Below are 12429 nucleotides of genomic sequence, written 5' to 3'. Positions count from 1 at the left end.
TTCCATTAATTCTGATGCTTATTGGAGTTGACTCTTAAAAAATCAAGCCATTCTTTAAAAAACGGTATATTAGTTTGAAATTTAAATGAAAATAACATTTAACTTACCCAAGCACTCATCGTCTAAATATTTATAACAAAATATTGAGAAGGTTAATTTGTTGACTTTCGTTAAATCGGCCTTGCAGATGTTCAAACCTAACAATTTCAAATATTCTTGGTATTTAGCGTTTGAATGACGCAACTCGTGGTACATCAAATTACGATCCAGTTCTCCAACCAAAATTTCATTGGAGTGGCCGAACAACTTCAGATCTTTACCGGGCCCTGCCCAGAATTTCAAGTTGTACATGAAGTTCCTCTTGTCTAACGGCATTCTTTCCCTATCTAACTCAAAGTATCTAACAGTGTCTAGATTCTTCCAACACAATGATGCCAATGCTTTTAAGCTCTTTTCTCCGCCTCCACGAAGCCAAAACGTCAAGAATTTCACGACCTTCGCTTCAATTTTGGAAAAAATCCGAAGGTTTCCGACGAAAATTTCTCCTTCGTCATTTATCTGGTACTGCAAGTAGTCGAACAAAAATCCGACGTACTTTTTAGTGGACCCGAGCAACTTGTGCAATTTCAGCAACCGTCGCTTGAACTTCACAGGCACCGGAATATTGTAAAACTTGAGCATATCTCTTTCGAAGTGCAAGACAAAGTTATAAGCAACTGCTAGCCAGTGATGAAGCAAATCTGGTTGGAAAGGTAGTTCGATCAGGACCTGGCCATCCAACAAAAAGTTCGCTACGTCGGGGTTTGAGTATGAAGCACCCTAAAAAGATTTGTTTTTTTCTACAGACCGGAGAATCACAATTATTTCCTTATGAATTACCATGAGCATTTGTCTTTTTCTCTCTTTTGAAATATTTTCCTGGCACAAAACGGTGGCATCCGTCGAGCGAATTTGCTGTTCAAGATTTTTCCACGATCCATGCGTCTTGTACCTGATCAAAATGTGAGCGGCTTGTCCCCAGCAATTTACTCCATCCGTCCTCAACGCGTACGTCTTCATCGTGTGGAAGTAGGGCCTGCAAATTTTGTTCAGAGATTTCACCTTTACTATAAATCGTTCTTACGAGTAAATAGCTCTTGTTGGCACTGATTCGTTGGCAAATTGAAATGCTTCGATTTGCTTTTCCATCCCAGTTTCAGTGTTGAACAGAGTTGTGAGTCTTAAATCCGTAGGCATTTTGCTCATCGCCGACATTTTTCCTTGTGCAGCGAAATTGCTCCTGCGTTATCTTTTAAAAAGACACTCCAAGAATGGCCACGATGTGTGGATGAGGAGCTGGGCCTCACGATATGCAACGTCAAATAATGAAATTTTAGAGCCTGGTAGCTGCTATGGAATTTTCCTTTCGAGTGGGCTCAGCATTTCTAAAAATTTTGTATCGATCCTTTATTTACAATCAGCTCTATCCGCACGCTTATCATACCATGCACAAAGCGCGCATGAAAAACATCAACATAAATTCCTCAAAGAAATTTAAAAAGATACGAACATATTTTGAAAATGGTAAGAGCAATAAGTCTCATATTGGCATCTGTCAAATATGTTAATTGAATAAAATTTGAATTGACGAGAGAAATAGAAGAATAAATAAATAATATGTGAAAGAAAAGTGGGCCTGAACAAAATATGATTTAATTAACATGAACTTCGTCCCTTAACAATCTAATTTAAAATTAAAAAATCGCGAGCATGATCTTTTGCGGTGGCTCTATGTATGTCAGCACAAAAGAACGATTCACTATCAAGCTCTCTGTTTGGGACGATTCGCTCCCACATCGACCCTGTGAGGAAGCAAACGGTTTCAATGAGGAGAAAAGCTATTAACGCTTTTATATGTAGGCCTCGCGCTTCTCGCTTCAAACCCGAAGTCGGGAACAGAATTCCCTTACAAACCACATATTTCGGTTCCAATTCGTTTCTCCGGCACTTTAAGATGCATTTCTGTACCGTTGGAAGTGATTTTTCTTCCTTATTATGGACACAGGTTTTTTGCAAAAGAAACACGCCTAAATGTGGGTAATTTGAGATCATATATTTTACATAGATTTTTATATTTGCAGCGTTGATTTATAGAGGGATATAAAAATTGGTTCAATATCAAGCGCTTTATCTGCATTAAGATATTATGCACGATCACTCTTTAATCATCAATATGAGACGATATATTTACAATCTATAGGATGAAAATTATTTGTACTTGATTTTGGTGAACATAAGAGATCCACAATTAAAACTATTAAAAAGTGTCTCTCAACTGTTTAACACTCACATTCAATTCAAGCAATTTCCGAGTATTTACACAAAAAAGGCCTAGTCATGTACAAAATTCATTAATTTCAAAGTTTTCAATTTGAAATAAATCAAAGTTATCTCTCTCTTAAAGGCACTCAACTTACTGGCGGCCCAGTCTGCCGCGTCCGCCCTGATGGTGAGGAATAAATTCGAAATTAAAATTAATGAAGCAGCCTAATCCAAACATAATGCTAAAGATGACTATGAGAATGAGCACCGAGATGGAAGTTGCGACGTAGTACATCATATACATTGATTCGATGTAATAATAATCATCCTTCGCAGTAACGCCTGAAATTAAAAAAAAAATAAAACCCAATGTTATAATGAATTGAATCTTTGGCTGAATGTGTTTTATGGATGCAGACGAAAATTGAACAACATTTTTTAAAATTAAATAAAAATTATTCAACCTTTATCTTGAAACTCTCGACAAAAGGGCTGTTCTAAAGTAAAAGAATCACAGCTCCCCCAGAAATCTCTGAGAAAGTCTTTCAAGGAGGTGCACATTTCGAGTCCAGGGCACCAGTAGCAGTCGAGCTGTGTCAGATTCTTGGTCTTCTCGCTGAGGCAGCTTCCACAGGTCCGATAATTTGGGCACAAATGGCGGGATTTAACGTTAATCACAGTGTTTTCTTCGATTTTCTGTTCATCCACGTTCAGTTGAATCCCCAGGACAAAATGAGCATTCGATTCTAAAAATAATTAAAATACAATCGAGGAAAAATTTTAATTTCGAACTCACTTGGCAACTCATAACGGTAGTTTACACCAACTATTTGGCCAATATCTGCAAAATTAGCTCGAAAATCCCTCAAGTTACCAAGAGGAATTTTCTTATAGACGAATTCGATCCTGCCGCTCATAAAAAGCGACATTTGGAAGCTCAGTTCTGTGCTCGGATCCTCCATTCTGCAATGCTCTTTGAATTTCCACTGGATTGCCAACGAAGGGACTGAAATTTATAATTGCCAAGAAAAGACTTCAGATATAATTAAACTATTATTTTTAAACCTTTGAAGAAAAATCTAATTTTGCAGGGTGTCAATCCAAATTTTCCAACGGTCACAGGAATCATAAACCAATCGATCTTGGGGTCGGCGGATCGAACTCCACCCTCTTTCAAAACCTCAATTTTCCTGATATTGAGGTCGAAGAATTGAAATTCGAAGGGCAGGTGTATAACTTCGGCCTAAAAACCAAAATTAATTATTACAAAGTGTTTTTTTAATCTTATATGTATTACTCCAACATGATTTAGCACGCTTTCCACGCCTTTCTCCTTGTCCATGTTGACCCACAACTCTTCCGCCACTTTCTTGCTGTTGAACATTGTCCATTGCGTCGCATGATGCATATCAAATTTGAATTCTAGAGGGCCAATACTCTTATCCTCTGTCAAACGATATAGATCCTCTTTGACTAAAATTAAAAACAAATAAATACAATATAAAAGCAAATTAATATCTAAAATGAATTATTTTTCTGAAAAAATTTTAGTAAAAATTTAATCGTATGTTAACACTTCTGGTCACTCACGATAATTGATAAGTCCTTTTGAATTTGATGAAATGAGTTTAATATTGGCTAATATAAATAAAAGGCACTGCACGAAGCGTTTCTTGCACATTGTCCTGACTTTCTCTCTGTGCTTCTTAATTGATGAATGGAACGAATTGGTGAGAATAGCCTCTTCAAACTCCGCCATAATCGTGAAGCATGCTGAGCACTCGAAATTTTCCCACGTTGCAATTTTATGTATTCCGGGAATGGCCAGAAACATAAAAGTAAAAAATAAATTTTCTGTTTGTCATTATTCTCACCGTAACCAACGTTTCTACAAAGAACCACCAAAAAATGCCCAAGCAAGATCGTTAAACCAGAAATTAAGTTTCCTTTCGTTCCCTTCTTGTAGCTATGTATAAAGCTAATTGATTTTTACAATTAATTAATGGTTTAAAATAAAAAACCATTCATGTTTAAATTCAGTTTACAAGTTTTTAGAATGAAAAGTGGTCTTGCATGATAAAAATAATGCTTGTTGTTGTGTACTGGAATTAAGTGTCTTTTAAACCAACTAAAATTTCCATAATTTTGCTTGCCAAAACGTTATATTATGAATTTTCTCATAAATTATTGATCTTGATTGAAGAGAAAATGTGTTGTTTATGCGTTAAGATTATAAAGAAGCTTCAAAATGTTCTTAAGCTGTTTCCCGGCAAAATGTTTAATTTTATATATCAATATTGAAATTATATTTTCAGTAATGTCCATGATTTGCGTCATAAATTATATTAATTTTGACTTATAAAATGACTCTGAACAGTTAGTTTATGCACTGCTAACAAGAATTTGTGTGCCATTACATTCTCGAGAAAATCTGCCGAATCTTATTTTTATTTAACATAGGATCATTGAAAGAAAAAAAGGTGGTTATTTGTTGATTGATTTATTCCACGATTTATACTAGGTTATTTTGGAGGGTAAAATACTTACGCATTAAAAGCATAAATCAGAAGTTAAATTGTACATGTTACATTGGCGCTCAATTCTTTGCTGAATAAGAAATTTGTAAAATTAAAGTTCATTTAAAAATTTCATATTCAATTTACAAAGTATTATCCAAGTACCTATACGACTGGCTGGTTGATCATAAAATATATCTGCTGAAACAATAATCAGAGATATTCTAAAATAAAATCCGCCGCTACTGTTACACAGATAAATTGGTGTTGCGTGTATTTATCCGTTCGCCCAGCCCATGTCTCTAATTTATCGGCAGAACGAACCGATCACCTCCAATTAGATAAAAAATAGCGAAGAGGCTGCAAGCTAAGAGCACCACGAGCGTCATTCCGATTAGGATCAATGTTATGATTGTCCAAGATGCCCAAGAGTAGTCCTCTGGGTGTAAGGGTACTGAAACTGAAAAATATTACATTTAAGACGGCGGTAAAATTAATTTTATTTTGTGAAAAAGAGAAAAATAAGAAAATTTTCCAACTCCTAAAAAATGCCTGGAATATACACATACTTGGTTCAGGACAGTCGCAGCCATTGTCCCTCCAGGTCTCTTTGAGAAAGTCCCTCTTGCTGGTGCAAATTTCGGCCTTTGAGCACCAGTCGCATGAAATGCTCGCATTTTCCGCGCCGACCATGCAGCTCGTCGAGCTCCGGAAATTCGTGCACTGCGGCTGAGGTCTAATTGAAACGACGGTATTGTCCTTGATGTCCGTTTCGGTGACTTTCAGTTGGAGCCCCAGGGTAAAAGAGTCAAACGAATCTATAAGTAAATTAATTTTAATTAAGAAATTAAAAAATAAACTTAGAGCTCACCTGGCACATTGTATTGGTAGCTAAAACCAAATTTACTGCCGTCATCTGGGTATTGATCTTGGAAATCCTTCAAGTTTCCAAAAGGAATTCGCTTGTAGACGAAATCGATGCTGCCATTCGCGTGAACGATCAATTGGTAGCTCAGCTCGAGGTCTGAATCACTTGCGTTGCAAAATTCCTGGGGCCTGAATTGCCACTGGATTGACAGTGAAGGGCCTATATAGACAAAGAATTTAATACAAATTTCGGAATTTTAAATTTTCATCTCACACCTTTAAAGAGAAATTTGATTTGGCAGGGTGTTAATCCAAACTCTCCAACTCTCAGGGGTATTGCAAACCACAACTCTTCAGGGTCGGCTGATCGGATGCCTCCTTCCATCATCACCTCCACCTTCCTGATATTTTTGCCGAAGAGATTAAAATCAAAGGGCAGGCCAATGACTGCGGGCTGAAAACAAACAATAATAAATTTACAGATTTTTTTTTATAAAATTTCATTTTTACCGAAGAATCCGGCACGTCTTTGGCATCAGCGTTCCCGTCCATGTTGACCCATAAAAATTGCACCAATGATTCGCTTTGGGTGATTGTCCATCGCGTTGAATTGTACTGGTCTATTTTTTCGGTGTCATTCACCACGTTTCCTGTTAAAGGATTGGCTGCTATTAAAAAAATTAATTAAGTTATTAGAATAAAAAATTATTTCTCACTGTTTGTTTCAGTTGCCGAAATCGGTGAAATAATCACTGCTACAAATAGAAAGTACTGGTAGAGCTCCATCTTCCTGGTCTTTCTCTCCGTCCAAATGAGGTATGAGCGAATTGTCGCAATTATTGGAGGTTCCCAAAGCTCCAAAAGCAGCCGCTCAGACTCGTGAAGAATGCTGGGAATTTTACCTTTATTGAGGTGGTATATGCGTTGGGGTTAGAATGTTGAGTCATTATGGGATTATGGGGACTCTGCACGGCGGTCCCCATTGGCTAACAAATGCGCCGAAACGAAGGAAACTTTAATGCGCGCGTGTTAGGGATAAATTATGGTCTCCCGATTGCATCATCAACTTTTGCACACCCGCCGCCTTCGCACCTGAGACCTCTATTAAATTTATTTCTAAAGCTCTGTAGACGCCATATTAACAGATCTTAAGTTCTGATTTCTATAAAAATCAATATTTTAATTAAAACAATGATTTGCATTCATAAAAGCATTTTTCCTTTCGCTCTGAAAAAGACACTACAAAAATTAAAGCTTATTTTACGTTGATCGTCTATCTATCTTTTTTAGTTTGTTTCTCGGAAAGTGCCGAATAACTTTAGGTTGAATAAAAAGTGTAGAAACATGCAATAGTTAAAATATTCAGTGTTTTTCAGCGGGGCCAGAAGTATATAAAATATGAGCGCGAAGGTTATTAATGACATAATAATTCTCTATCTGGTGGTGGTCCTTCTCGCGCATGGGGTGATCAAATGTGTTAGTTTGGAAACGTACCTGATTGTGAGGTATATTCGGGCTTAGTTGATACAATGCTGTGTGTAGGAGGAGAGAGAGCGCATCGCCATACACATCCGTTCTCTTCACTGGCTGGTGGTCGAGTCCGTCACAAATATAAATATATAGTTTTTCTCATCCCTTTGAAGGATCGCCTTAGCTCCCTGAGCGCCAGTATAACCTGGCAGCAACCCTGAAAACTACCAGTTTTCTCAGTGAAAATCTAACTTAAACTCGCGGGGAGCTGTATATTTTGTGTTAAAATCTTCAAAAACATGTTGCAAAAAAATTATTCTTTCGAAATTGTATTTTTCTTAGCGCTGAAAAATTTGAAATTACATAAATCAATTAATGTTAAAGATTTAATCAGAAAAAATAATTTGATTACGTTGCAGGATCTTTTTCAAAATTTCAGTGAGGACTTTAATTATCAAACGGAAGGGATTAAATGATAATTACAGGAGTAGTGAGGACATTTATTAAATAATAAAATGTGTATTTAAAAATACGAGTTGAGACGTTTCTGGACCCGAGGTCAATAAAGAAAAATACGATTCAGAAGTTCGTTGGAAGGCGTATCTTTTCCTGCTTAATAATTGCTAAATTACAGCTTGCAATTGGGTATTTTTCTCATTTTGGAAGGAACCATCAGGTTTTTATTTTAACGATTTCCGAGAAAGAGGAATTTGGGTGTGTTGATCGTGGTTTCTTTGTACTTATAATAGGAATGCGAGAGCGTTCAACTCATTGCTTTCATAGGGTTGCTCCTGAACTGTCCCAAGAGGTGCATTGTCAAATAATCCATTTATCCTTCTTGAGCCGGCTACTGACAAAATCGCGCGTTTCTTCACAAAACTTGTGCGGGGGAATAAATCTCATGACCAGATGCATTGCTTGCTCTGAAAGAATCGCGAAAAAAATTAAAGTAAAGCAGCAGTTGGTCTTTCCCTAATTGTTTTCCAATATATCTCTAGAAGGAAAATACTTTTCAAAGGTTTTCATGCATTTTTAACAAAAAGTCATTATTGAAGTATTTGAAATATTTTCTGGAATGAATGGAGCAGGTGTTGCCATCGTCTGCTATCAGCAGATTTCATTCATGTCGTTCACTGCAGCGGTGGTCCCTGGCCTGTTGTCGAGAACTCTCTCGGGTGCAGGAGGGCCAGCAGGAGGGCCATCAGGAGTTCATTAGCATTGAGACGGTATGCAGCTCACAATCAGCCTTTCAGAGCGCATCGTGGCTCTAGATTAGACCCAGGCTCAAACTTCAGCAATTTGGTACTTTGAAAAAATAACGTTTCACTTGCAAAGTTATCTCTTAAACATAAGGTTATCCAAAACAGATTTTTTTATTTGGAAAACTTAGCTAATTCATAGGTTTTATAATAACATGTTTTTGTTCGGACAAAATATCCGTTTTTTTTTGTTATTTTAAAAATAGCAATTTGTTCCAGGGATAGAGTGAAACGTTTTATACCATTGTGTATTTAAAATATCGCGTTATTTTTTTCATAAAACAAAAATATAGATTAAACGCAATTTATGTGATGAACCCTTTCCTGTTTATGGGATATTTTTAAATTGAAACGAGTTTATATCAACAAATTACTGCGTAAAATAGTATCCGAGTAGGAGGAAATAGGTCAACGCAAATTCACAGAACTTCTATCATCATGTGACTCTGATAGTCTGATACGCTGAAAGTTTAAAAATAAATATGCAAGAAACTTTTTGAATCAGTAGATCTAACGTAATAATCAATAGGATGATTTCAAGATTTATTTATATTAATTTTTGCCCATAATCAATTCCAACGCTTGTAATTGTTTGTGTTTAGTAATTAAAATTCAGATCAAGTTAGGAGACTTTTACATGATATTGATAGTTTTAAGATTTTCATCAATTCTACTCTAAATTGTATGTGATTGTATTAAATAATAAATTTGTAACTTGCGTGGCACATGATTTCGTCGACTCAATTTGTTGTGTCGTACTTATGCAGTTACTGCTTGTCATTTTTACCTTTGTTCACATGATTTCAATAGTTTATTTTTAACCACAATATTTCAAATCTGTATACGAATGAACAATTCATATGCAAGACCTATCAGCTTTTCTTATTTAAATTAATTTATTTTCTTAATATATTTAGGAAATTAAGGCATATATTTATGCTTTCAAATCCGTCTGAAAATTTTTAAAGTCTATTTTGTGAAATGAACGATCGTGGTATTAATTTTTTTCTACAGCGTCACAACTTTTTGATGGTTGAATAATTTCCCTGGTGGCAAATATCTTTAAAAAATCAAAGAGCAATAATTTTTGGGTTTTTGTCTTTAATTATAAAAGAGTTCTCACATTCAGGTCATTTTATCATTATTTCGTAAAAAAATTAACTCGAAATCTTCAGTTTGTTCCATTAAAAACTACACAATCTATGAGCGCATAAATGCATTTTATTTCTTAGTCAAGTTTCAGTCCAGTTTTCTTCGTCATGTTAAATTTAGCAAGAGCTGTCGGCCCGCTTGATGCTATCATACTCGATGTCGTAGCTGGTGAGAAGGCTCTTCAGGGTCTTGAGCTTCTCCTCAGGGAGGGTGGTGGTGCGGCTGAGGATGGTGGCGTGCAGGTCGCGGCCAAACTCCTTGCTCTCCTCGTTGAAGGTGGGTCTGCAAGCGACGAACACGGCGTAGGTATCGTAGTCGGTGGCCACAATAGCCTGCTTGTACACGGCTGAAACGGAAAAATAGATTAATTGAAGAAAATTCCCTGCAATTTCTTTCTATTTGTATGCTTACCAGTGAAATTGCTAGTCTCGTCCTTCTTGTAGGTGGCGTAGGCCACGGCTCCCTTATCACCCTTGCTGAAGGTGATCACCTCACCAGCCTTGTTCTTGCCGTCCAGGATGTATGTTAACTTGTAGTTCAGGGTGGTGCCAGACTCGCCCTTGAAGGACGACACGCTCAGCTTGGTGCACCTATTCTCGTCGAACTGCCCATTGGGCAAGTAGGCGACGGCGTTCCATTCTCCGGCAAACTGTGCGACAGAAGAAAGTAATCATGATTACTCGTATAAAAGCTGCGAGTGCGTGCCAGACAGGGTTGCATTTTGCTTACCACTGGTTTTTACCACTCAATGTTTACCAATTTTTTGCGCAAGAATTGCAAGAAATGAATTTAATCCATTTTTCTTCTGTGAAAATCTAAAATTTCGGTCGGAGTGCTCAAAATTTCCTCCACTGTGAAGATATTTTTTTTTTTAAATTGCCATTTTGCTGCCTCAATTTCTCCAAAAATTTATCTCTGACAATTTTTCAAGTCGAGGTTATAAGCTAATTATTAAAAAAATATTGGACAAATAAGGTGAAAACATTTGCCTGCAAGAAACTGTTAAAATTTGAAAAAAACTGCACTGCATTTTTTTAAGAAAATGCGGGATTTTTGCAACCCTGGTGCCAAATTGCGTTTCTATTCAATTGCTGAAGGAAAACGAGCGTCCTCTAATGGAACCGATTGCATTAGGCACCCGCTAAAAAAAACATAAAGGAAAATCTATAGCGATGATTTTTTTATTTGTGTAAATTAAATTTCACAGCTACTAATTGGAAACTAATTTGCATCGCTTTGAACAAGGGACTCTTATGTGTTTCAAGTACTTTGCCTAGTCCGCACTAATCGCTTTGACTGACACGTGATCGAGCAGCTAAAAGGCAGTAGACTGCTCGAGAGTATGATAATTGATTGACTGCTCCATTATTAAGGCAGCGAGCAATTACACACAGGACACGACTGCTGGTTGCTTGCGTGTGCATGTGTGGCAAAGGCCGCATCGATCGGTGCCAATTCAAATGATACCGCGGGGCCTCGAAATAGTCAAACTGCAGTGAATCGAGGGCGAAAAGAAGGGTGTTCGTTCGAAAAGGAGGTGCTTGGAATTAACGAAGTGGCGCACGTAAAAAGAAGAGAGCTGATAATTCGCTTCGGAACATCGTCCATGTCATCAAGAAAAAATATATGTACAGCGTTGTTGTAATGTCTGGAAAAATGAAATTTAAAATAATACAAAAAATAAATATTAATTATCCTCTCTTAGAATAACTACTACTAAACATTAATCCAGTGGGCCTCGAATCAAGAGCCACTTGAAAGTGAGCCCGCAACAAAACACAAGGCTAAATTGTTCAGAGCGGCGTATTTTTAGAATATCTGAAAATTTACTTCATAAATTAAAATAAATTACATTTTTCAACTTTTTGCGTTCTTTAAACCTCCAAATCTCAGGTTCAAACCATCAGAGTTGCAAAAACTGAATACATTTAGACTCGTATTGACCTCCACTAACCAGCCAGAGTGTTTATCAACTTTCAACCCCATTGCTACAATTTTAATAAAAAAAAATAGCGTGCTTCCACTGTGCTCTTTCTCATTCAGCACGCGTGCGAGGCGCGTTGCATAAATAAATACAATCTCCTCTCTCCGCTACTGCATAATTTCAATGAGCGTGCGGCGATATAAATAAAGAAATTCAATTTGAAGCGTACCGAATTCAAATTTTTTGTCTCACCTTCGCCTCGTCGAAAGGGTATTTGCCGATGGTCCTGGGGCACCTCTTAAAGTGGTAGTCAGCGGCAGCGACGGCCAGCAGGGCGGCAAGGACAACAATGTAGCTATTCATGTTGGCTGAACGACTTGTTGGCCTGATGTGGGACGAGACACCGGCCGGCCGGTCCTTTTATACAAGAGAACCGCGCACAACACCTTTTGGCATTGACCTTGGATGAGGGCAACACCGAGAGATGGGCATCAGGATGGGTGGGAGGATCGCGTGTGCTCCGAGCCTTATCACCGTGCGGAGAAGAAGAATTGGCCGCTCATGTGAATTTGTAGGTTTCTTTTTGGTTGCCAACAGCAGACAGTGTGGTGGCGGATGATCCTTTATTTGCTTTTTGCTTTGCTGAAGGTTACAATTAATTCAACCTTTTCCTTATACATTTACCTCCTTCATCTCCCATTGTTTTTCTTCGCATTTTAAATGGCCTTGCAAAATAACAGCACACTTTGTTCCCTAAATGTCACTTAAAAATTATATTAAATGAGGTAACAATTTTGGTAAGTGATATTTTCTGCATATATGAGTTGTTAAAATAGAATAATTTAAATTTTGCCTACATGAGAAAAGCAATTTACCAAAAATATTCGTCGCCCGGCCGCTTTAGCAACATGTATACAAACTCACTCGGATATTTATTATT

At 37.2% G+C, this 12429-nt stretch overlaps 1 protein-coding gene across 1 annotated transcript; it reads right to left on the bottom strand.

Annotated features, from left to right (window-relative positions):
* Positions 1-9612: 9612 nt before the first annotated feature.
* On the bottom strand, positions 9613-11902 carry LOC135940675 (apolipoprotein D-like). Its single transcript, XM_065485669.1, has 3 exons — positions 11742-11902; positions 9977-10214; positions 9613-9911 (listed from the first exon to the last, which is right to left on the bottom strand). Exons 1-3 carry the CDS (start codon positions 11850-11852, stop codon positions 9682-9684), a joined length of 579 nt encoding a protein of 192 aa, XP_065341741.1. The 5' UTR covers positions 11853-11902; the 3' UTR covers positions 9613-9681.
* Positions 11903-12429: the final 527 nt, after the last annotated feature.

The sequence above is a fragment of the Cloeon dipterum genome, chromosome 3 (genome assembly GCF_949628265.1).
Source record: "Cloeon dipterum chromosome 3, ieCloDipt1.1, whole genome shotgun sequence".
NCBI lineage: Eukaryota > Metazoa > Arthropoda > Insecta > Ephemeroptera > Baetidae > Cloeon > Cloeon dipterum.
Note: the sequence above shows the minus strand (reverse complement) of the source record. Positions and strands in the feature narration are given on the sequence as shown.